Here is a 26,025-nt window from a genome sequence, read left to right as displayed (position 1 = left end):
CTTTGTATTAAAACATTTTAGAGGTAAATGGTTATAAACTGAGTGACATTATTTGAGAGACACATACAACAGAAAGGTGAACACAGAATTGTTTGAGATTGAGACCAGGTATTAGCTCCAAATTTAACTTTGAACATGAACAAGGGTAACAACATAAAATATGCATTATTATGGCAAAAGCACAAAATCACATGTAAAAAATATCTGAAGTCCTGATGACATATTAAGAATGTGGTGCTCCTTAATATACAATTATAATGCAGTATCTTGTCTGCTGACATTATACCCATTGGACTGGGTCTCTGTAGTACTTAAGAAACACCCTGAAATCCAGCAGAAGACACATTACATTTTAAAACTCTACTGAAATTTTCTTGTTCACTTTTCAGAACTGTTGGATTTTCTCACTTGGCTTCAGATGAATTGCAGAAAACCTACAAAACACCTGAATGTTGCAGTAAAGCAGTTCAGGTCAGCTCCTCAGTACCACTAAGCAACCTCCCTGTGCTGGTCAGAGTGGTTTGTTTCTTCTCCAAACTGCAGGATCTCCAGCTCTTCTCCTTCTTCTCCAGGTGCAAACAGCGGGTACAGTTTCCCAGTGACACCTCCATTGAAGGTGTAGATGTGCCAGTGGTCCTCCACGCTGTAAAATGAGAGGCGCCCCTCCTCACAATCCAGGTACACCCCCACCTTCTGGGGTATCGCTCTCAATCGCAGTGTGGTCTCAGGTTCAGTCAGTGCACTCAGCTCATCACTATTCAGCTTCACAATCCAATATCCTGACTGAGGTTTCAGACTCACTCGTGTTTTCCTCTGTGCAGACTCACTGACGACACCCAAATACCAGTCAGCCCTCTTCTTCACATCCACCTCCCAGTAGTGCCGTCCTGAGGTGAAACTCTCCCTCCCCAGGACAAAGTGCCAGGTGTCAAACCTGAGTGGAGTGTCAGGGACATTCTGATCTTTATGTTGATTTTGTACACAACGACCATCTGCAGACACGACAAGGCAGGGGTGTGCAGTTTCAGGGTCCAAAGTCACATGAGCTGAAGAGAAAGATGGGGGTGAAACAATCAGAACAGATTATAACTTACATTGAGTATTCTAAAGGTAATACAAAATCTGTGATCCTGACTGAGAACAGATAATGCTGCAGTATAATTAAAACAAATACAACACAACTTAATTTGATGAAGTGTACAAGTCACCATACAGAGATTTTCTTCAACAATAAGAACTGGTACGTCTTGTCAAAGATGAGACAGAGTTACCTTTGATCTGCATTTATATGTCACATTAATAAGCCACTCTTATTCTCAAAGGAGGACAACCACTCACCAAATGATTTTGGTATTCTCCCCCATTCTGAAAGAAACATAAGAAGTCAGATGAGTCGGGTATTTGACAAAGAAGCCTAACTTTAGCCCTTTCATTGCTCACAGCATGGATCCCAAATCAGAAAATTTAACATTCTAATAGTTTTGAGTGGGTGAGGCTAAACTCACAAATGAATGTCCTAACAAGTGTAATGAGCTCATGCCCCAACAACTGCCATTGTGAATGTCAATATTTCTTGAATATTCAGAAAAGAATTTTAAAGTGAAACTGTGTAAATGTCAACAGCCACCATATCTGAATACTATCTAACAATATTTTACCTCCAAAAAGTGAGGTGGACTTTGTTATTCAGTACGACCAGAGGGCTGTATGCAGAGAAGGCCCATTTAGGTTTTCCCTGGAACTCTTCCCGGACTTGAATAATAAAAAGGGGTACTGTAGTAAGATCACTTCCTAACTTTGAGTGTAACCTTGATATTTTAAGAAAGCCAGAGAATGTTTCTGAAAATCCTAAACAGTGCAGAAATATGCAGGAAAGTCCTTTAGGAAGTTTAGGACAGAAGTGTAGTTATGCTGGTTAAGCACATAGGTGGCAGCACCTTTCCCTTTCCCTTTCCAGTGGGCAACTTAACTGATAATGACTTTGGAAGGAGTATATGAAGAACCACTTATAAATCTGTTTGAGCAGCTCAGGGGCAGAAAGGTAAAATGTTAGAAGCAAAACTTCTATGAAAGGGAATTTTGGATAACTGAGGTAAATGGGGAGCCAAATTCTGGAACTGACACAGGGTATGGGGTCACTGTGACATGACTATCATACTTGTTCTTTTTGGATCTTATCACTTAAATCTATGTGTTACCAACACAGCATGTAAGTGGACACAACTACATGCCTCAAACTGATAAAAATAATTAAATTATATAATAACTCAACCTCAAAGACACTGAGTCAATAATAGAGAATAAACACTTATTACAAAATGAACATTCTAAAATTACCCACTGTCACAGGAGGATTGGGGGCCACACCCAGCCTGGATGCCTAGAAAGACGGGGAGGCAGTCAGTGCATCCCCCGGGCTGTGAGGGGGCAACCGCCCTGGATAAGCAGGGGACCATGGGGATGGAGCAAGGAGGCACAAACCTGTGGGGGCCCATGGCTGCCATCAGGGGGCGTCCCAAGGCTTCTAAAGCCCGGGAGCTGTGCACTTCTGCCACACCTGGGAAGGTGGGAGAAGATCCTTCCAGCGACGCCCGGAGTGCTTCCGGGTGCAAGGGCAGAACTTCCGCCACTCCAGGACCTGGAGCACGTCCAGGTGAACATAAAAGGGACCACCTTCCTACAGTCTGGGAGCTGGAGTCGGGAGCGGGAGCAGAACGAAGCTCCCATGAGCAGAGGAAAGGTGGTCCAAAGACATTGGGAAGAAAGCCTGTGTTAGGGGTGTTTGGTGCGGGAGCACTGTGTGCTGTGCGGGACTTTGGTGAAGTAAACATGTGCTTTTATAAAGGATTGGTGTCTGTCTGGTGGTGTTCGGGCGTATCTCACACCACCTACCCTCTGGATTACTGAACTTACATGATCTATTACGGTGTTGTCTTGGCCAAAGCTTATCTGTACAGCACTGAGTGACCATCCACTACTGGGTACACAAACATATTCATAAAGGGCCACATTAAAGGTCCCAATTAATGAAACATATATGTTGCAGGCATATGGAAGAAAATATTAGAACCATTTCATTTATATACCATCTTTCCAATGCATAAAGTGCTTGGAAAGTGTAGTACCCTGACAGACAAGGGCAATTATTGCAAATTTCACATACACCACAGCAGGGGAGGAATTCAAATCTACATAGCAAAAAAAAAAAAAAAAATCCCACAATTCAATTACTCCATGGTTTTTGTAATGATGGCAGCAAACTCACAGTCCAGGCTTCTTATCTAGTCAGATAGCCTTGGTCTGACTCTTGTAAAGTTCTCCATGTCAGCCATGCTAGTACCTTAAGTCCAAAAAACAGACAGAATGTCTCTTAATTTTATTTAGACTATTTATTTAAAACTTTCTTTCAGCCCTACTACGAGTTATCTATGGGACCCAGGTCTGGGTTCACAACATAATATCTACTGGTTATATAGGTGATATATGTTACAATTCTACTTCCTGGTGACCCATTCCAACAAAATCTCCAACCTGTCAATTTCAAAATTCCTGGTGGTGACCTTAGACAGGAACAAAATGTTAGACTTTGTTTCTACAAACGTTTGGTCACCTTGGAAATAAAATCTCACAGCCAATCAAGAACTCAGTTTTGAGAACAGAAATACAGCATACTAGTGTACCATACCTTGATGACCACATACTAAACTGACAAGGTGGCTCTTAAATACAGTTTGTGCATTATATTTGGTAATCAGCACTTGGCAAATCTAAGTATTCAGGTTTTTAACTGGGTTTGTTCTCCATTCACCAGCTTCCACTGGCACTAATCAGACACAAAAACAAACATTATATAAACGTACCTGACTTTAAGATGTAGCCTGTAGCCTCTGTAGAAAGATAAGATAGTCATGTGAAAAAAAATAAAAAACATCTAAACTTATTGATGCAAACGTATAACAGAATTAACAGATTTCAGCAGTGCTAATGCAATTTCAAAAGTTTCTCACATAACCAGTTAGCATTTATACATGACTAGTTAACAACAATCCAGCCACAGGGGATGCACAAACCAGTGTATTTCTTTGTGCCGGTCCCAAGCCCGGATAAATGGGGAGGGTTACGTCAGGAAGGGCATCCGGTGTTAAATTTTGCCAAATCAATATGCGGACAACAATACAAATTTCCATACCGGATCAGTTGAGCCCCGGGTTAACAACGACCGCCACCAGTACTGTTAGCCAACAGGGTGCAGGCGGAAATTGGGCTACTGTTGGCCGAAGAAGGAGAAGAAGAGGGGGGAGACATGTCCGGAGGCAGGAGGAGAGGAGGAAAGTAAAGAAAGTGGAACTGAGGGTAGGAACTTTGAATGTTGACAGTACGACTGTTAAGGGGAGAGAGTTAGCAGATATGATGGAGAGAAGGAAGGTTGATATATTGTGTGTGAAGAGACTAAATGGAAGGGGAATACGGCCAGGTGGATTGGAGGTGAATTCAAATTGTTCTATCATGGTGTGGATGGGAGGAGAAATGTGGTAGGAGTTATTCTGAAGGAACAGTATGTCAAGAGTGTTTTGGCGGTGAAAAGAGTGTCAGGCAAAGTAATGATTATGAAGCTGGAAATTGAAGGTGTGATGATGAATGTTGTTAGTGTATATGCACCGCAAGTTGGGTGTGCAATGGGTGAGAAAGAAGATTTTTGGAGTGAGTTGGATGAAGTGATGAACAGTGTACCCAAGGGACAGAAAATGGTGATTGGAGCGGATTGAAATGTACATGTTAGTGAAGGGAACAGTGGAGACGAGGAGGTGATGGGTAGGTATGGTGTCAAAGAGAGGAATGAAGAAGGTCAGAGGATAGTGAGTGGATTTTGATAAAAGGATGGACATGGCTGTGGTAAATACGTATTTTAAGAAGAGGGAGGAACATAAGGTTACGTACAAGAGTGGAGGAAGATGCACACAGGTAGATTACATCCTATGCAGAAGAGTTGATCTGAAGGAGATTGAAGACTGCAAAGTGGTGGCAGGGTAAAAGTATTGTTAAGAGAGTAAGTAATTTTTTACTCCTAGTTATCTTAGCACCCACATGGGACCTTGATATGAAAAAATAATATTACAGTGATCTTATTTCCTGTAGAACATACTGTCCGATTTATTTACATTTCAGCCTGGCTCTCCAAACATCACTTAGCTTTGGGCCTTCCACAAAATAAGCACATATGTATTGTCATGCATGCATCTCAGACGGTCCCCCTCTGAGTTCCTCCCAGGTATGTGATACTACCTTGGACAAAGAGGGGGTGCTGTCACTAACTGTCTTCCTCCACAGTACAGAGGAACAGCCAAATGAGGGCAACTGACTCTGGCCCTTCTGGTCCCTGGTCCATAAAAGCATGACCACCTGGAAGAAGGTGTCATTTCTTACCCAAGCGACCAAAGGAGCTCCACTTATACCTGACTGCATTTGAAGCACTTAATTTTCATAGCCTTGCTGTTGAGGTGCACATTTTGTATTTCTTTTCATGCCATCGAGCGATGTTCTTTTTTTTTTTCTTGCTCAAATCCTTAACTAAACAACTAAACCAGGTTGGCGCCCCAAAATTTTTCCATGTTTCAACCTGTCATTTCCTTGGATGACCATAGTATGTTCAAAGTTGTTGTGGAGCAGAGTTTAGTTTACTGCTATTGTCCACAAGTGGAACTTTGCTTTGACCCAATCGGCAAAATACTAGCGCCCATCCTACACACATACATACATAAAATAAAAATTGATGACATATGTACATAAACAGCAGAATTCTATAATAGTTATTTATTTTCACAAAATTAAATTTGTCCCATTTAAAAGTTTTTTTTTTTTTACAGTCTGTATAAAACAATTTCTACTTTTATTTGTTTTAAATTCTGTCAGTAAATTTCGCCTCCTAGAAGGTAAAAGTTGAAAACCAACTATTCAAGCAGAGTATCTGGTCCTTTATAATCTTACCCGCTTTTTTTTTTTTTTGTTATACAACTACTGACGTTACAGTTGTTACTGATCACAATCCGCAGATTCCAATTGGATTATTTTTCTAAATTTGTTTTTATTGGTCATAGAAAGTCCTCTGAACTAGGCAATAAATGAAAGATACTATGCTCTAAATAGGACATGTGTAACAGATCCAAGGGATGCTAGCCGAGACATTCATTTTTCTCTGCCTTCTTAATAAATAGCTGCACTATTGACATTTTTGTGGATGCATTGCATGTTTTCTTTATACTTAAAGCTATTATCCAAAATGGTTTCCAGATATTTAAAGCTACTAACTCTCTCAACTTGTTCTTCACCGAGAACCAGTGGTTGCACCAGTTCAGCATTCTTCCTAAAAGCATCTCTTTTGTCTTCCTCACATTTAACTGGAGGTTCTGCTCCTGACACTAACTCAGCATCCTTCTAGCCTCTTCCTCAAAATGCACCACATTGTTAGGTGTCAGTTAGTGCTGTATCACCTGCAAAACCGACAGCAAACAACTGCTGTCAGATCTTCTAAAGCTGTTAGCAAAGATAGGGAAGAGTATGGGGCCGATCACTGTGCCTTGTGGGAGCTCCTTTTGATGTATGATGAGCAAACTGCTCCCTGCTAAGGAGTAAGTCCATAATCCAGAGTCCCTTAACTTTTTAAAATGTGTTATTTTATAGTGATTCAAAAAAAAGTATCTTGTTCATTTATTACATAAATCTTAAATTAGTATTAAATGAACTTACTTATTTCCTTGCGCAGCTCATCGTTTTCTGTAGAACAAAATATAAAAATATAACATGTAAACAAACCAATAATATAAAGAAAGAAAACTAGAACAACCATACTGTGTACTGTATACTGTATGCCTATCTATTTTCTGTATGTCATTACTATATTCTGTATATTATTTGCAATTTTAATTTTGATTGTAATGACTTAAAAAATAATTTTAACTTTACATAGTTTTTTGCAATGTATTTATGCCAATCATATTTTTCTTTACCAATAATATCTTGAAGTTAAGGGCAATAACTGGTGCCTCCATCTGCTTCTTGTACCTAGTTATACATTTGCATAGTTATGAGTAGGGTTGTGTGGTGTACCAATACTGGAAAAGTAACGAAAAACCCAATTTTTAAAACTGTACATTACCAACATTTCAGTAATTTCACCACCAAAAGTAAACAATAAAAAACAGACGTTCAGATCTTTACTCTTTCATTCCCCATTGCGCTGTAGACTCCGTGGGGAACAAAAACCCACCCATCCCTTTTCAATGCACCAGAGAATTCAAAGGAGCTACAGCTACTTGTAGTAAAGGCACGGAAGCACACTGTAGACTCCATGGGGGGGCAGTCCCTTAAGGGAATGTCTGCACTTACCATGTATTGCATACCTGACAATGGCACAGCAGAGGAAGCGACTCTGCTGATGAAAAAAGAGTTATGCTTTTTACTACTTGCTTTAAGGGGCTGGGGGGTGAGAAGGTGGGGTGAACAAAAGCTGCAAAGGGAGGACGAGTATAACATTCCCGTGAGTGGGTGACCTACATGATAAACAGATGCACTTAAGATATTTTTGCATATCTATCTATCATTTGTATCACCATGTAGTTAGAAAAAAATTCTGCATGTACCAAAAACTGGTGTGCTCATCATTTTTGCTTCCTGGCTCTTTCACCCAACGTATGAAGTATAACCAAAGATTTAACTACCTATTCCCCTTTGACACACTACACACTTTGCAGTGGACAAGGCTCTCCACCCTCAACTGCAATGCACTGGAGAATTCAAAGTGAAGCCATAGGTTTTAGCTTGGCAGGGTGCCATGTAATTATGCGGCGCAATAGGTGACACACACATTTGTGCAGCACACTTGGAAGGCATGCAATTGTGCGATGAGGTTATTATTTGTTTCAGTACAGTTTTGGTACCAATACTGAGGTCCAAAACCTGGTATCAATACCAAAGTCGAAATTTTAGTACTGATTCAACACTAGTTATGAGGTACTGGAGCAAATAAAGATAGCATCAGGCTTAAACCAGGGATCACCCTGGCAAAACAGCTGTCCAACACAGGGCACACTCACTCTTACCAAGCTAATCTAGACACTCACTACATTAAAATATGTTTCTTTGTGATGTGATGGAACTGGAGAACTACACAAAGAAACATGCAGATATAGTAGGAAAATGAAAACTAGTACACGGACAAGCAACCAGACTGAAAATCAAATTTAGGCTGTTAGCAATGTGAGGTGGCAGCAACATCCACCGTGCAATAAGGCCTCCCAACCAGAATATTATACTATTATAAATTATAAATTTGGACTGCCAGTTCCTGCCCAGAAAGAGCCATCCTTTTCTGTTTCCTAAATCCCAGACTCACAGTTAATATTAATGTGATAAGCAACTATCATAAGTTTTGATTTTTCAAAGTTTTTAGCAAATAAGCCAAAAAAACATACAAAATATTACTTTTAACAAAATGAAAGACGTGTAAGGCTGCAGCCTATTCTAGCAAGAAAGTTTTTTAGACTGCAGCCTATTCTAGCAGTAAAGGCTAAAAACTTTACTGCTAGAATAGGCTTCATCCTCCCACTTGCTTCATTTTCAGGAACCATTTTACAAAAATAACGTTTTTGCACTGCCATTAAATTGGAGAGGCATGGCAGCAAAGTGGTCAAACAACAGTCGCAAGGCTTCAGTGACTTTGGTTCAAGTCACGACCTGTGTGACGTTGGTACCTTCTGTTACATTTATATTGGTTTTCTCTAGATATGCTGATTTCTATGGAGGTTTATTCACACCACTACAAAAATAAAAATGTATTGTGTTATTTCATAAAAGTATTTGGTTATACTTCCTGCTGTGGTATCATTGTTCATGTGCATGCTCCAGTCATCTTGTGACAGTTAGTGAGGGGGATTACACATGCATAGCATGCAACCCAGTGACAAAAAATAAATATGCTGAAGGGAAGGATCATATGGAGCCGGTGATTATCACAACAGCACTGGGTGTGAGATAAGAAGCAAACATGGTGGACGGTGTGCTGGTCCTTTGCAGGGAATAATCACAAAGCCAGTCAGAAAAGAGTGTGCAACACGCAATTAGTAACAAAAAAAATACATAATTTGTCTGGTAAGTTTCAATCCAAATAACAGCTATTGATATTTTGAAAAAGTGTGATCTGGTTCATACCTCAAATCTATGGGGGCACAGGTTGGGAATGGATAAAGGTGATGGATTTCATTTACTTCCCAGCACATGAGGACGAAATGTTTTAATTGAAAAGTATTAGTGACACATTTCCAGTACTCATTTCTAAAATAGATAATCATCTGCAGTTAAGCACACTAACTGATACAAATCCATAAATTCACGGGGAAAACATGCAAAATCCATGCAGACCCTGACAATGAAAGCCAGGAAAGCCAGGAATTCTAGCTTTTCGCTACCACTCTGATGATTTTAAAACATCTGCACTAAACATACTAACCTATGTTAATGTATACCTATAAAATTTGTTCAGTTCTTCTCAGTTGCTATTCATACAATCAAAGTAGACACATGCACAATGTTACCAGCAGCAGCAAGCAATATCTTTGAGAAATAGAAAAATATTTTGAGAAATGAAGCAATAATGATTGCAAAATAAGACAAAATTTTTATGTAGTAATGCAACAAAAAACGTTTTGAATGGCAGAAATATGTTACTGTAGGCTTCCACCCACATTCCAAACATAGGCAGGGTAGGTTGACTAATAACTACAATGTTTTGAATAAATGTGGCTGTGTGTCTGACTGTGTGCTACAATGGACTGGCGTTTGACCAACCTTGTAATGAAATAACCATGCAAAGACTGATAGATACTGTATAAAGATGTTTCTGGTGCTGGCAATGGAAACTTGTCAACTGTTAGATTTTATCTAACATTTTGCTTACACAGATCCAGAATCAGAAGCACTCTCAGGTTGTCTTTAAGCTCAGCCCATGTTTCAGAGCCACATGAGGCAAATTGTTTTAAAAACTACACTCCATTCCACTTTCTATTTTGTGTTGCTTACCGAATAGTTCAACCTAAATGACAATACTAGACTGCCTTCCTTCACTTGTCACCTATTGGATCACTTGTTTGTAAATCAAAATGACAGCCATTTATTAAGCAATTATCTCTCTGAATTCTCCAAGTTCTGGCTCTTCAAATAAAGATAGTGTGAACATTTCTACTGCCTACAGATTGTGAGATATTGATGAAGAAGCTGCAGTTTTTCACTTTTTTAATGTTAAAGTCAATGTAAATAATAAAAGTAACAGTTTGCTTGAAAACAGCATAACACGACACATTCAGTGATCCTTTGATGATGTCTGAAAGCTTATACCAACACTTAATGGCAACAAGAATAACATACAAAGTGCATTTTTGGTAAAAATGTTACTGAATTTTGCAACTTATTCTTCTGTAATGTGTATAGCATAACATTCTCCAGCTGTAAAAATTCTGAAAGAGACACATCTGTATTTATTCTGATGGGTAAAACTTGAGTATTAAGCAAAGTATGACTCTGTTATGGCCAGTTAAATCGGCTGTTTTGAATGTTTTAAAGTTAATCTTACCAGATTCAAGATGTTGTTTTTCTGATTCTATTTTTTCTAAAAAAGACAAAGACAATATTTCATTTAAAATAATTAATCAAAACAATAATACATTTGATCAGAAAAGCAGATGTTTTATTAAAACAGCAGCATTAGCCACCTCTAATTCTTTACTTTGCATTTTATTTTTTCTGCTACTACACTTCAAAAAAGTCAGGGACAATAAGATAAACAGTAACATAGTTAAAAACTCCAAAACACATATTTTTCACTTGAGTCACCATGAGAATCCTTCATGGTCTTTATAATAGCATCAAGTAGGTTTAGTTATAATTAATTATAAACTAAAATGGTCACAAGTTTATTTTGATTTAGTATTACAAATTTTTCATGCTAAATATACCTGTAGAGAAATGTAAGAGGTATCGCTTAATTGACTAAATATGCCATCAGAGGGCAGGAATACATGGCCTGTAATGAAAACAGGAGACTAAGACCAGGAAGGAAATAACAGAACTGGTAACACATCCTCCCTAAACAAGGGTATATGCCCCTGAAAGGCATTACAGTAATCCCTCGCTATATCGCGCTTCGCCCTTCGCGGCTTCACTCCATCGCGGATTTTATATGTAAGCATATTTAAATATATATCGCAGATTTTTTGCTGGTTCGCGGATTTCTGCGGACAATGGGTCTTTTCATTTCTGGTACATGCTTCCTCAGTTGGTTTGCCCAGTTGATTTCATACAAGGGACGCTATTGGCAGATGGCTGAGAAGCTACCCAGCTTACTTTTCTCTGTCTCTTGCGCTGACTATCTCTGATCCTGACGTAGGGGGTGTGAGCAGGGGGGCTGTTCGCACACCTAGACGATACGGACGCTCGTCTAAAAATGCTGAAAGATTATCTTCACTTTGCTACCTTCTGTGTGCAGCTTTTAAGTATGCTGCACGGTGCTTCGCATACTTAAAAGCTCAAAGGGCACGTATTGATTTTTTTATCTGTCTCTCTCTCTCTGCTCCTGACGGAGGGGGTGTGAACTGCCGCCTTCAACAGCTTTGTGCCGCGGTGCTTCGCATACTTAAAAGCCAAACAGCCCTATTGATTTATTTGCTCCTTTGAAGAGGAAGATATGTTTGCATTCTTTTAATTGTGAGACAGAACTGTCATCTCTGTCTTGTCATGGAGCACAGTTTAAACTTTTGAAAAAGAGACAAATGTTTGTTTGCAGTGTTTGAATAACGTTCCTGTCTCTCTACAACCTCCTGTGTTTCTGCGCAAATCTGTGACCCAAGCATGACAATATAAAAATAACCATATAAACATATGGTTTCTACTTCGCGGATTTTCACCTTTCGCGGGGGGTTCTGGAACGCAACCCCCGCGATGGAGGAGGGATTACTGTATATGGAACCATGCTGTGCCTCAGTTAGTGGAAGCCACTGGGTGGAGGGGGGCTGGCTTGAAGACCTAAGCTTTTTCAGAGAAACTGAAAGCTCGGGTCTACAGAAAACCTGCTCTCCTCCTCCATGATACTGTAGGGAATTTCAGTATGGTGTCCTTGTAAGAAATGGAATGCTACCATTAAATTGGCCCATAAATATTTCCAGGACTAGTTATAAAGCCACCTTAATGGTGAGTGGAAAGTGTGGAGTTAAGAAAAACCTGGCAAGCATTTGACTTGCAGGAGAAAGAGATGCCATGGTCTAGAAAGAGAAAAACAAAGGTGGGGCGGTAGGGAGCACTGTCATGAAGTACTGCATTGTGTAAGCCACTTCACCTGGCAGACAGGGGTTCACAACTTGTTACACCCAGCAGTGCAGCAAATTTGTTTTTCTAAATTTGTACTTGCACTTTTTGAGTTCTTCCTTCTGAGTATCACCACACCTGCAGTGTTTTTTGTAACAAAAGCGCCCTTTGTTCTATGTGTGGTGGCCTACCAGAGTCTACCTCTTATTGCACAATCAGTAATTCAAGCATCATTTAAAAATCAGCATTTCCCAGTTACATAGATCCTGTTCTTTGTACACCAGAAACATTTATGAGCTTAGTTTATCTGTACAAGTTTTATATTAAATAACATTTTGTTTTGAGCATCCCAGAGATATGTAAAGGGCTAAAAAAATTTCAAACATCTCTAAATGTTTCTACTTTTCAAAGAAGTCCTTACTTTTCTGTATTAAAAGCTCCAGACCCAGTAAAGATTATCCATCCTCCTGCTACTGCTGTTTAATATAGCAACACAAGGAAAAATACAACGCAAGCCAGTGTTCAGTAAGAGGTGACTGAAATGTACCGACTCAGAAGACTACTATTTAATTAAAGTAAAAAAACTAAGTAGCTGATTTTTTGCATAATGGACAGGACACAAACATGTGCTAGTCTTAAGAAAGAAGTGTAAAAGATGGTGGAGGAAAGACAGCAAACAGCTTGACATTGTAAACAATGGGTAACTGTGAGAAAAGGAAAGTGGAACTGGAGCATAGTGCAGCTGCCACTCCTGTATTGGGAGACTAGAAAAGTACAAGGGATTACTAGATGTCATGAAATATCACAACTACATGGAAACCAATCCACTAAACCTGACATTAAAACAGAGGGTAAATCAACCAATAGACGAAACCAAGTAGTGCAAAGCAGCCAGTCCCTTCAGACGCGTCCCTTTATTTAGTATCCTTTACAAAATTATTGCCAGGACACCAAACAGGCCCTTCTAGCACTGTGCTGTCTACACCAACTACTGGTGAAGGTTTTCTTTCACTAATAAATGGGGAAAACATACAAACTCTAATATTCTCTTTATTCTTTTTATCTATATTCTGTCTATTTTAGCTGGTACCTTTATTTAAACACATTTGCAAATCTCAAATGTATAGTAGACTTGTTGGCATATTTCAAAAACTGAGGCACAGTCAGATTAAGCAACTTAATGTCACAATCAGCCAGTGGTGGAGCCTGAAACTTTTGGTTCTTCAGCCAATCAAACTTTGTACTTATGCCCTACTGCCTGCCTTCTGGTGGCTTTATACCCTTGAGTCATAAATTACAAAAAAATGTAAAAATCAACAATAAACTTCAAATAAATACCACAAAATATGTGAGAGAACATAAGAGAAAAATAGCTTAATTTTGCAACAACATACAGTTCTATAGTGTACACTATTCAAAAGAAAAATAAACAAAATGAAAGGACATTCATTCAAACTAAATTCAACTTCAGAACCACTTCTAAGATCACAAGAGTGCTTCCTGGTTGTTATTGTGAAAACTAATATATGAACAGCAAGGTAAAAAAAACATTTTGAGATAGAATAGAGCTGCATACCTTTTTGCTTCTTGTACAAATACACAGCTAGAGGAACTGAGAACAGTGCAAGCAATAACAAAAAGATGAGAAAACCTCCAAAATGCTTCCATCCTGGAGAAACTAAAGTGAAAAATTCTTCTGCAGAAAATGGAGAGAACAGTGTTGTAAGAGATTCACTTTTATACAAGCAGCTAAGCAGAGATGTTTTCTACTTCAGAACACAACACTTATGTTAGGTAGTAAAAAATGTAAACAGATAACAAGACAAATTTGACTGATTCACACTTTGAAATGTGCCTAAAATGAAGATAGTGCACATGAACTAGGACGGTGTAGTGGCTCTGAGGCTGAGAATCTGTGCTGGTATCCAGACGGTTGCTGGTTCGATCCCCATCACTGCCAAAAGAGATCCTACTCTGCTGGGCCCTTAAGCAAGGCCCTTGACCTTCAATTGTTCCAGGGGTGCTGTACTATGGCTGACCCTGTGCTCTACCCCCAAGGGGTAAGTGAAAACTAACAAATTCCTAATACAAGAAATTGTATAAGGTGAAATAAAGAAAAAAAATGCTGAAAAGTAGGTCTTAAGACAACAAAAGGATGGCTATTAAAGTCTATGAGTGTTTCTTTATCAGGTACAGACTTTAGTGTCAGAAATGTCACTTCGTTTAATAACAGCAGATGCAAGTTACACTGAAATAAAATTAAAAAGGAACATAGAAGTGACATTTAATAGCTAAACCATGCCAGATTACTAACCACCAATTTGAATGTGCGACTCTAAGGTCTTCTGCCCATGCTCAATCACACAGATAATGCCTCTGTCCTTCTTAGTCACCGAGATGACACTGTTCACATCAAATAAGGACTCTGAGCTCTCCGTCACATTACTGGTAGCACGTGTTGTTAGTTCCTTGTTTATCCCATTTTTCCACACTACTGCTGGCTTGGGGAACCATCCTTGTGATTCACATTTCACAACAATCTCAGGTCCTGGTGGGCTCTCTATAGACAGACTGGGCTCACCTCCGACACCTAAAGAAAAGAACAGAAACAGGCTGTGCAAAAACAATTGTTCTGCAAAACATAGGCACTTTAAAAGATAAAAATGGCATTAAGGTAAAATCAGAGAAAGCTGGGACTGACTGATTTTCAAAGCCCATAACAAACTGTACATTACTGATTTCAGTAGGTAAAATGAAATCACAGGCCAGCTAAAGAAACTGGTGGAAGGATGAAAACAGAAATGTTTCTCAGCCACCTTAGACATTTAACTGCAATCCCATGCACTGAAACATTTGGTCTGGCGCAGTTATTTTAGGCTCTTTCTTGCTGACTATTCCTCCCTCTAGCAGAAAAATAGACAGGTGGACCGATCAGGATAGGGCTTCATCTCTTAAAATTCTACTTGTTTAACTTACCTATAACATTTAAGGTAATCAATCCCTCTCTGAAATAGTCTGACGTCAACACGTTACAGGTATACACGCCCCAGTCAGAGACCACTACGTCCTGTATCTTCAAAGACACGTTTCCTTTATTCACCTCCTCCTTGAAAATTTCCACACGACCTTTGAATTTCTCATCTATCGTTACTTGATCATTTTTTACATTGTATATATTTTCTCTGTCTCTTAACCATGCGATCTCTAAGTCTTTTGTATTCACGACTGGAATAACCTGGCATGGCAAAACAACAGAACCCTTAACAACACCAACAACAGGCTCATCAGGTACACTGATTTCAAATGAACCTGAAAAAAAGGAAAACAAGTTTTAGTCATTAGGCGAGTGTCAGGAAAACATGATTTAAGAAATGAAGACTACTGAACCTAAATGTTTAGGATGACAACTGAAAAATACAATAAAATTACAAGTAATTAAAAGATTAGATTTCAGAAATGTTAACACCTGAATCAGAAACACATGCAGTCAGTGTTTTTAAAGCTGAAATTTACTAAAATCTAACAGGGACCCCAAAAGTAAAGACTTCATAAGTATGTCTAACGCTCTGCAACAGGACAATGGAAACAAGCAACTTATTATAAAATTCTTACTACAATCCCATACTTTACTACTTAATACTAACATCATTAACAATTACATTTTCTGTTGAAATAACTCAACTGTATAGATAGTTTTTATGCAAATAACAAAATATCTTGAATATAACTTTAAATCACACAATTAAGCATAACAATCCTTCAGTATACACATATGAATGCAGCTTCTTGTCTCTTCTATAGATAACTCAAACAGAATTCAGACATTTTTAGCCATAGGTTCATTAGTGGTCACTTGAAATAAAAACATCAGACCACGGGTTTGTAAGGCCTCAGATGGCTGAGTAGTTTAATCCTCGAAGGTTATGTGCTAAGCGTTATGGTGGTGCCCTGGCTAGTGATGCCCCCTCACAGCTCCAGTGTAACACTGGGCTCAGGACCAAAGTCAGGTACGTTCTGTGTAGAGTTTGCCAGCTGTCCCTTCTGTCTGTATATGGTTTCTTAACAATTAACAAATAAAAACTAAATATGCCACAATCTTATCCTCAGCATGTGCACATGTCCAACTTATAGATAATATATGAAAAGTTACATTCTGTGTGCAGTTTGCTGGCTGTCAGTGTATGTTTTCTTAATGAACTTAATTTTTTTACCCATATCCCAAATATGTTCAGGATAACTTGGTTGGCAAATGTAAACTGGCCCAATACGAGTAAAAATAGATTTCCACATGAGAAGAGTCTGGTTTCTGACATAGTAAGCAGCATTTTCAAGAATGAACAAAAATATTAAGGTAAGGAACGTTATATGCCAGGATCTTATCCACAGCATGTGTGCTGTAGCCTGCAAAATGAAAAATGAAGGCATGTGGGAACTGCACTGATTTATACCCCAGCAGAACTTCATTGAAGAAAAACACCAGTGGGATCATCCTCACCTTGTAACTGACAAGGCGAGAAATACAGGAATGTCAAGAGAACCAGTGCTTCACACTTCAGCCACTGCATCATGTCTATAAAATGACAAAAAGAACAAGAAAGTCAGCTATTTTTTTTTTTAATTTCCACTTGAGAAGTGAAATAAAGCAAATAACTATGAAGAACAATATGAAGAAAAATAATTATAAGAACCCTGGATTCTGAAGCACAATATTATGAAGTCAACTATCATCTAACTTTCACACTTCCTATGATAGCTACCCTAAGTGAGTAGTGAGAAAAGCGCTATATAAATGCAAAGAATTATTATTATTATTAAGTGTCCAATTACTTTGTGGGCAAATCCTGGTTTAGTAACAATTTGTAAAGATTTTGACTAAATTCTTTTCTTCTTTGACTACATCTAATAACATAATTTTTAACACATATTGAACCCTCCTTAACTACCTCCCCACCTCTCTCCCTTCTTTAAACTCCATATCACCATACCATAACAATATGTAACACAAGTTTCCATAACTATAAAAAAACTAAGCTGATTGCATGTATGTTTCAGCCAAAATAGCTGAACCAATTTTCAAGAACTTTTGTATGTGTGTTATCGGTGGACCAACTTAAAACGTAAGCTATATGCCATATCAAGGAGAGATGTTATAATGAACAGGAATAATGCAAAAACCAGTGCAGGCATACAGTTCCCAACAGGCAGCAGGAGCAGCCTGGAGTTGAATGGAGGACACGGTGATCAGGGTGCACAAGGTTTTGTATCTGCCAAAGTGGAACTGCAGGTACAGATTTTGACTAAGAGTATGTCTTTTTATCTCATTGTGGGCTTAGTTATGTTGAATTTCCAAGTTTTTCTATCTTTTTTTTTCACTTAGACCCTTTACACCTCCCAAAAAACTTTTGAAACTCTAACACAGCCTTTTTAGTGAGTTTTGCGGTTATGGAATCGTATTTGAAACAAAGTTTAGCATCAATTTTGTAAACCTCTAAGGAAACTCAACTGTTTTGCTCTATTATCTATTATTCTGTGATTTTATATTATAAGTGGGTTTAGAAAATGAATGGATGGAAATAGTACACAACTAATGGAGTGGGATTCAGACGGCTACACAAGGACAGTGGCAGCCTGCTCCATGTTGGTTAAACATGCAGGTACAAATTTTATTGCAGTTTGAATACGACATTAGAGCTTAAACAAACTAACGACAGTGCATTTTTTATCAAAGCCAAACCTTACATTTTTAAAAAAACTCAACGCTATCGTACACATGTACGAAAAGAAAGTATTCACAGCGCATCACTGTTTCCACATTTTGTTGTTATGTTAGAGCCTTATTCCAAAATGGATTAAATTAATTTTTTCCTCAGAATTCTACACACAACACCCCATAATGACGACGTGAAAAAAGTTTACTTGAGATTTTTCCAAATTTATTAAAAATAAAAATACTGAGAAAGCACATGTACATAAGTATTCACAGCCTTTGCAATGGAGCTCAAAATTGAGCTCATTTGCATCCTGTTTCCCCTGATCATCCTCGAGATGTTTCTGCAGCTTAATTGGAATTCACCTGTGGTAAATTCAGTTGACTGGACATGATTTGGAAAGGCACACACCTGTCTATATAAGGTCCCACATTTGACGGTTCATGTCAGAGCACAAACCAAGCATGAAGTCAAAGGAATTGTCTGTGGACCTCCGAGACAGGATTGTCTCGAGGCACAAATCTGGGGAAGGTTACAGAAAAATTTCTGCTGCTTTGAAGGTCCCAATGAGCACAGTGGCCTCCATCATCCATAAAGTGGAAGAAGTTCGAAACCACCAGGACTCTTCCTAGAGCTGTCCGGCCACCTAAACTGAGCGATCGGGGGAGAAGGGCCTTAGTCAGGGAGGTGACCAAGAACCCGATGGTCACTCTGTCAGAGCTCCAGATGTCCACTGTGGAGAGAGGAGAACCTTCCAGAAGGACAACCATCTCTGCAGCAATCCACCAATCAGGCCTGTATGGTAGAGTGGCCAGACGGAAGACACTCCTTAGTAAAAGGCACATGGCAGCCCGCCTGGAGTTTGCCAAAATGCACCTGAAGGACTCTCAGACCATGAGAAAGAAAATTCTCTGGTCTGATGAGACAAAGATTGATCTCTTTGGTGTGAATGCCAGGCGTCACGTTTGGAGAAAACCAGGCACCGCTCATCACCAGGCCAATACCATCCCTACAGTGAAGCATGGTGGTGGCAGTATCATGTTGTGGGGATGTTTTTCAGCAGCAGGAACTGGGAGACTATTCAGGATAAAGGGAAAGATGACTGCAGCAATGTACAGAGACATCCTGGATGAAAACCTGCTCCAGAGCGCTCTTGACCTCAGACTGGGGCGACGGTTCATCTTTCAGCAGGACAACGACCCTAAGCACACAGCCAAGATATCAAAGGAGTGGCTTCAGGACAACTCTGTGAATGTCCTTGAGTGGCCCAACCAGAGCCCAGACTTGAATCCGATTGAACATCTCTGGAGAGATCTTAAAATGGCTGTGCACCGACACTTCCCACCCAACCTGATGGAGCTTGAGAGGTGCTGCAAAGAGGAATGGGCGAAACTGGCCAAGGATAGGTGTGCCAAGCTTGTGGCATCAAATTCAAAGACTTGAGGCTGTAATTGTTGCCAAAGGTGCATCGACAAAGTATTGAGCAAAGGCTGTGAATACTTATGTACATGTGATTTCTCAGTTTTTTTATTTTTAATAAATTTATAAAAACCTCAAGTAAACTTTTTTCACGTTGTCATTATGGGGTGTTGTGTGTAGAATTCTGAGGAAAAAAATGAATTTAATCCATTTTGGAATAAGGCTGTAACATAACAAAATGTGGAAAAAGTGATGCGCTGTGAATACTTTCCGGATGCACTGTATATCATTACTAATCATATCATATCATTGCTCAATGCTGAAATAAACCAGGATAAAAATGCGATTTAGTGGCGCACGCTGTGTCCCTGGTAGAAAGAGAATGGCTGAGGGCAATGTTAGTAGCTTTTACTGTTTCTGGATGGTAGACATTTATATAATATATAGTTGCCCCTTAAGATTCATGAATTTAACATTCATGGTTTCTATTATTCACAAGTTGGCCATGAACAATTAAATAGAAATATTTTTGGAGTTTGCAGAAAGATTGTAGGAACTCGCAGACGACGCATAAGCCAAAAATATATAAACAATTTCTATCACATAAAATCATGTAATATAAAAATATTAGTGTTACTTAACACTAGAATTCCTGAAGCCTACATAAAACTTGTAATCCCGGCCCACCTTAAATCCCTTCACACCTCTCCAGCGTCTTTTGTTTTGTAAATGTGTTGATTAGCACAAGCAGCAAGCAGCGTGCTATCCCATCTCCCCACCGGCTCTTCCAGCTCAAGCCTTGTTTATCTGGGAGTGAGGTACCTGGAGCTGTATAGAGTAAATAATATATTGTTATTTGGAACACATGCATTTAATGTGTTTTCCATGTCTACAAAGATCTATGTAAGTGTAGGATGACAGGAAATGCAAGAAATGTTGAACACATACCTAAACGACAAACTTTTTTCATGTTGTAGTACTAACAACAAAATTTTGACATGGAGTGTATAATGAGTGAAGACTGAAGTCCAAATATCAAATAAGCACTTTCACACAAGGTACAAGTATAACAAAACAAGTGTGCTTTTATTCAAGAATATAACCAAAGAAAAAGAAGTCGGGTTAGTGCACTTCAGTGTCATGACTGCTTTGGTGGTACAGCGGTAAGAACTGCTGACTCCTATTCAAAGGGTCACTGGTTCAAGCCTCCCCGCGTCTCAAAATAAACATTTTGAGCTCTTATTGTTGCTTGAGCTGCGAGAGTTTTTTGCCCTTCCTGCGTTGGTGGGGGGGATGGGATAGCAGGTTGCTTGCTGCTTGTGCTAATGGACACAATTACAAAACAAAAGACGCTGAATGGAGAGGTGCAAAGGGATTTAAGGTGGGCCGGGATTACGAGTCTTTTCATAGGCTTCAGGAATTCTAGTGTTAATATTCATTAGTATTAAAAGTTATTTTTGGTAAAAAAAAAAAAAACAGATTTATGTCAGGTACCTTCTGCCTTCACTGCTCCCTTAGTTATTCAACATAGCTATTTATATTGATTTGTATATTCAAATATGCAAAATTCTGTGAAGAGTCAGGGTGGGGCTGTAGGCAAGTGCATGTATGTTATAATTTATGTTGATTGGGATTTATAAAGAGGAAGTGTGTGGTATTTTGCTTATGCATAATTTTTATGCATATTAATTTTTTTGTGTGTACACACATCTGTTTTTGTCTATATGCCACTTTTTACTGTGTATTCTACACACAGTATTATACATGAGGCCCCCGGCCTTGTGCTCAATTTTCTTTTGTCTTTTCTCAAGAATGAACCTGTTTGGTGAAGGAGTCTCTGTTCTTTTTAATCTGAAGAAGGAAATTAATGCAGGACGACTGCTAATGTCACTGCTGCTTGTTGTGTTTGTGTGTACTGAAGTGACATCACTAGTTTGGATAAATGATTTGAGAACATTCCTGGGCCTCATGCATAAATGGTGCATACACACAAAAATGTTTCCATGCTCACTTCGAAATGTATAAAAACTTTGAGTAAAGCCATGCACAATTTTAACGGCAGGCTTACACCATGTGTATGCAAGTTTCTGCTCGATTTTGCAAACAGGCAGCACCCAGCGTCAAAGCAGTGATGTTTCTGTGTGATGTTCCTTTCTTTTTTAGATTTGCATCCATAACATAGGTTTTATCAAATACACTGAAATTAATTGCATATCGTTTACATTTGGATAACCGGACATTGCTGCAAATTGTGCTTTCATATTTGCCAGTTCAACCACAATGTAAAGAAATCTTAGCTATCTGGGTGACAAGCGAATAATACCATCCTATACAGCTGGCATGGCACAACTCGGTGATGTTTGTGAAATACCTGGCGAGTCCGCAAGTTCACATTGAAAAGCTCCTGTGGCTAAAAACCTGAGGGTGGAAAGAACTTGCAAAGGAGCAGGTAGTGCAAAATTCCTCAAAGTCTGCCTTTGTAAAGCTGGCACCAGATTAGCACACTGCTCCAACAGGATAGCTCTTGGAAATTGAAATCAACTTCATATCATCTATGAAAATGCGTTCTATTCTAATTCTTCCATTTGCGATGTCTTCTAACAACACTAAAGCAGCTATAGTAGTTGGAATAGTTTGGCCATTCCATGCACCATTATATTGTTACAGAATGATTACAACCAAGTGATTTAAATTTGTAAATGATATGCTATTAATTTTGGTGTATTTGATAACGCCATCGTCATAGATGCAAATATGCCAAAGAAAGGGAAACGACCACAGAAACAGTAACACTGCTTTGATGTTGGGTGCCAACAGTTTGTAAAACCAAGCAGAAAACTGCAAATGCAAGGTGTTTTGGGGGCTATCGTGAAAGTGTGTGGCTTTATGCCAAGTTTAGTTTTTATGCATCTCGAAGTGTGCGAGGAAACAGGTGTACGCAACATTTTTGTGCTTACACACCATTTGTACGTGAGGCCCCAAATGATCAGATGCCTTGCCAGTTTTATTAAAATGCAAAATTAAAAAACAAAGGTTTGTGTTTTGTGTTTAATTCATTGATAAGAAATGTTCACGTAATGTGAGAGTATGCAATCTACATATTTAAACTTTATTCAATTAACATTCAGTAATTTTGTTTAACAAAATAATTTTTACACTTAACAATTAAAATAAGTCAGAGTAACTCAAAAAAAGTTGTCATTGTAATTCCTTCCACTGTGGGTGGAGTAAACGGATTGTCTATTGTTAGGATAATAATAAATTAATTTTGATTTTCTCAATTCTTTTCTCTGGAATTGTTAAATATACAATGCTTACATAAAAAGTATTTACCCCTTGGAAGTGTTCACATTTTATTATTATACAATATTGCATTACAGATGACTAAATTTAGTTTTCTTCATTAACTGTTATATATGTGTAATTAATTTAGACAACTTTGCAGAGATCTGTTCTAACTTTGACACTAAAGCTTCTCTTTCCATCCATCCATCCATTTTCCAACCCGCTGAATCCGAACACAGGGTCACGGGGGTCTGCTGGAGCCAAACCCAGCCAACACAGGGCACAAGGCAGGGAACCAATCCCGGGCAGGGTGCCAACCCACCGCAGGAGCGTCTCTTTCTGTTGATCAATTTCAAAAATGTTAAAATAAATCCATTGTGAATTAACATCTAAAAATAAAAATGTGACAAATTCCAAGGGGGTAAATACTTTTTTGTGTAAATGTAACTGAATTATGCTCTTCAAACAAATAATTTTTTAATGTACCCTCCTACCTCCATATTTCAGTATTTGGCTGCTGTTTAGACTCACACTACTAACTTTATGTATTTTTGCTTATTTACGCACCACTGCAAGCAGATTACTACAACAGCTTTAGTTTTTCAGAATGATGGAAAAGAAGTTATTTTGCACATCATAAAAAGTATTTAGCAAACACATATATATATATTATATATATATATATATACACACACACACACACACACACACACACACGGAGTACAGTATATAAAATGAACTGAAGTAAAACATGAGCCACAATGTGGTCAGTGGTTGGTTTACAAAGAAATAACAGGTAAAAAGAAACAGTGAATCAGCCTTAATAGCACAACTGCATTCAGTGAATAACAAATTCTATCCATCCATTATCCAACACGCTATATCCTATCTACAGGGTGATGGGGGTCTGCTGGAGCCATTCCCAGCCAACAGAGGGCGCCAGCCCACCGCATGAATAACAAATTGATAACGCAATATAAACACAAGAAAATACAGTACTCAAATATTTTGTGATTAACCAGAATGGCTACATTTTTGTTCCTTGAAAGAGAGCCCAGTACAAAATAAGGTACAACACCTGTTAACTTTTTAAAGTAAATGTGTCTTTTTAATCCTCAATTAATCAAAAGAGTATTTGATTAAGTGTGAAGTGCCAAAGTGTTGCTTTCATAAACTTAACTTTAAGCATCGTTACATCTATCAGGTTTTCTGTTTGAAGATGCCCACTTTCTCATACTCTTACAAATTTCTGCAGCAGATTCCCCATCTGTTTACTAAACCCAGTTATTTCAGTTTCGGTGATACCGGTATCTGGGCCCTCAGTAATGGGCGTCTTTGACAATTTAAAATGAAGCCTAGTTGGTAAGGGAATTCACATTTGGTTAAACAGCACCTCGAAAATTCTCCATTATAGGCGATGCCGGTCTGCGTGTCATGCAGTGGACTCAATGGTAACTAATACGCTTCCTCGAAGTTCCAGGGGTTCAAATCAGACCATCTGCGTGGACCGTGTATGCTCCCGACCAGCCCTTTTCTACGTGTTCCTTGTTTTTTTTTCCAACATTACAAAGACATACTTCATGTGTTAGTTTATCTGGCCCCTCTACACTAATCCCCGTGAGTGGGTGATTGTGGGCGGCTGCTGCAAGCATGGCGCCTAGAGCTACGTTACTCCCAGCTGTACGTGATCCCTGAACATAAAGGCTGCAAGAGAAATGAACTACAACAAATCCCTACGCGCCCTTCTGTGGAAATGCTCGGCTTTTACTCCTCTAGTGATCATGACCTTTCTTAATCGCTGTGTCTGCCGTGACTGACGCAAATCGACAGAAAGCACACAGGCCATCTCCGAAGCGCAGGAGCTTAAGAAAATGGTTGGGAACGTGACAGGCGCCACCGCCCATTTCTTTCACTAGAATCTGGAGGCCGTGAACGACATAACATGAATTGACTATACATACACACGCGTAACAATATGGTAATTCTCAGTAAACACGAATAAATTACAAGCATATGCACAAACGTTTACGTAATGTACGATGGTAAAAGGGCTGCATTTATTCGATCGGGACATACCTTTTCGCAACGGTCGCTCCTCTCCACATGGAAATCCTACATCAGATTTAACGCTGGCCTCGGTCCATTAGAATCGCCGCCTCTACGTGAGTATTTTTAATTATTCCAGTTCAAGGATCCCAGTGCTGTCAGAAACAAAAGGCGCGACACTCCCTGCGCCAGCCCGGCTCACCCCAGCTTCTTTTTTCTTTCACTTTCGTTATTGTAAATGATTCCACGCAAGAGCACAAGCTGGGGAAAAGATGAAGCGAAAAGAAGCTGAATTGCCTAATCGGAGTTACTTATACCATATCATACCATTTTCTAAATTCCGCTAATCCTGAGCAGTGTGACTAAAGCCTAGCTCATCATGTATAGGGGGCAAGGCAGGGACGGTCACGGGACAGGACGCCGGAAGCAGAGCACACCACACACACATCATGGCCACTTTAATGTCGCCCGTCCACTAAACTTAAGTGGTTTTGGACTGAGGAAGGAAAACAGCACCTGTTGGTAATTTGGCACGCGCGGGGAGGGCATGTAAAGTGCACGCTGTGAGAATTCAGGACACGAACCCTGGTCTCCTTCCTGCAGCCACCGTTCAGCCCGTGTCATTTATAGCAAAGTCGTAATCTCCGGTGAGGTAAGGAAAGTTAGCAGTGCAGTTGTAAATTGTAAGTCGGAGCTGTCTGACATCCCACCAGAATGCCAGCGCCTCTCAAGTTCTGAACTTCCGCCCCCTGCACCCCACCATGTCTGTCTGTCTGTCTCTCTCTCTCTCCCTCTCTCTCTCTCTCTCTCTCTCATTGTCGTTTCTCACACACACCCCTTCGTTTTCCTCCCATATCCCCATCAGAGTGTAACTGCAGACCACTACACCGTTCTACTGAAATATATTTTCTTTCCTACAAAATGTACATTGTTTAAACATATGCTCAGAAGTAGATTTACCCACCACCAAACGGTCATGCTGAACGATGTTACAGGCAGCATAAGATTCTCCACAGCCTCTCCAGACCCTTTCACGTTTGTCACATGTGCTCAGGGTGAACCTGCTCTCAACTGTGAAAAGCACAGGGCGCCAGTGGTGGACCTGCCAATTCTGGTATTCTATGGCAAATGCCAATCGAGCTCCACAGTTCTGGGCAGTGAGCTTAGGGCCCACTAGAGGACGTCGGTCCCTCAGGCCACCCTCATGAAGTCTTTCTGA

The 26,025-nt window shown here is 39.4% G+C and overlaps 1 protein-coding gene across 5 annotated transcripts in view; it reads right to left on the bottom strand.

The window, feature by feature from the left end:
- The window catches only part of LOC114643144 (butyrophilin subfamily 1 member A1-like), a 186,586-nt gene extending 161,286 nt beyond the window's left edge, over positions 1 to 25,300 (bottom strand). Inside the window, exons 1-10 of one of the 5 annotated variants that reach the window (XM_051922315.1) lie at positions 24,837 to 25,110; positions 16,844 to 16,918; positions 15,325 to 15,657; positions 14,663 to 14,938; positions 13,925 to 14,044; positions 10,622 to 10,657; positions 6,745 to 6,771; positions 3,861 to 3,887; positions 1,339 to 1,365; positions 935 to 1,046 (exon numbers count right to left, since the gene is read on the bottom strand). In XM_051922315.1, the coding sequence (XP_051778275.1) occupies positions 935 to 1,046; positions 1,339 to 1,365; positions 3,861 to 3,887; positions 6,745 to 6,771; positions 10,622 to 10,657; positions 13,925 to 14,044; positions 14,663 to 14,938; positions 15,325 to 15,657; positions 16,844 to 16,916 (1,031 nt within the window). In that variant the 5' untranslated portion in view covers positions 16,917 to 16,918; positions 24,837 to 25,110. Of the gene's footprint in view, positions 1 to 934; positions 1,047 to 1,338; positions 1,366 to 3,860; positions 3,888 to 6,744; positions 6,772 to 10,621; positions 10,658 to 13,924; positions 14,045 to 14,662; positions 14,939 to 15,324; positions 15,658 to 16,843; positions 16,919 to 24,832; positions 25,111 to 25,133 lie in introns of those variants that run through there. The other 4 variants (XM_051922316.1, XM_051922314.1, XM_051922311.1 and 1 more) reach the window with 4 other exon arrangements.
- Between the last annotated feature and the right edge of the window lie 725 nt (positions 25,301 to 26,025).

The sequence above is a fragment of the Erpetoichthys calabaricus genome, chromosome 2 (genome assembly GCF_900747795.2).
Source record: "Erpetoichthys calabaricus chromosome 2, fErpCal1.3, whole genome shotgun sequence".
Classification (NCBI taxonomy): domain Eukaryota; kingdom Metazoa; phylum Chordata; class Cladistia; order Polypteriformes; family Polypteridae; genus Erpetoichthys; species Erpetoichthys calabaricus.
This window is presented reverse-complemented; position numbering and strand designations above follow the sequence as displayed.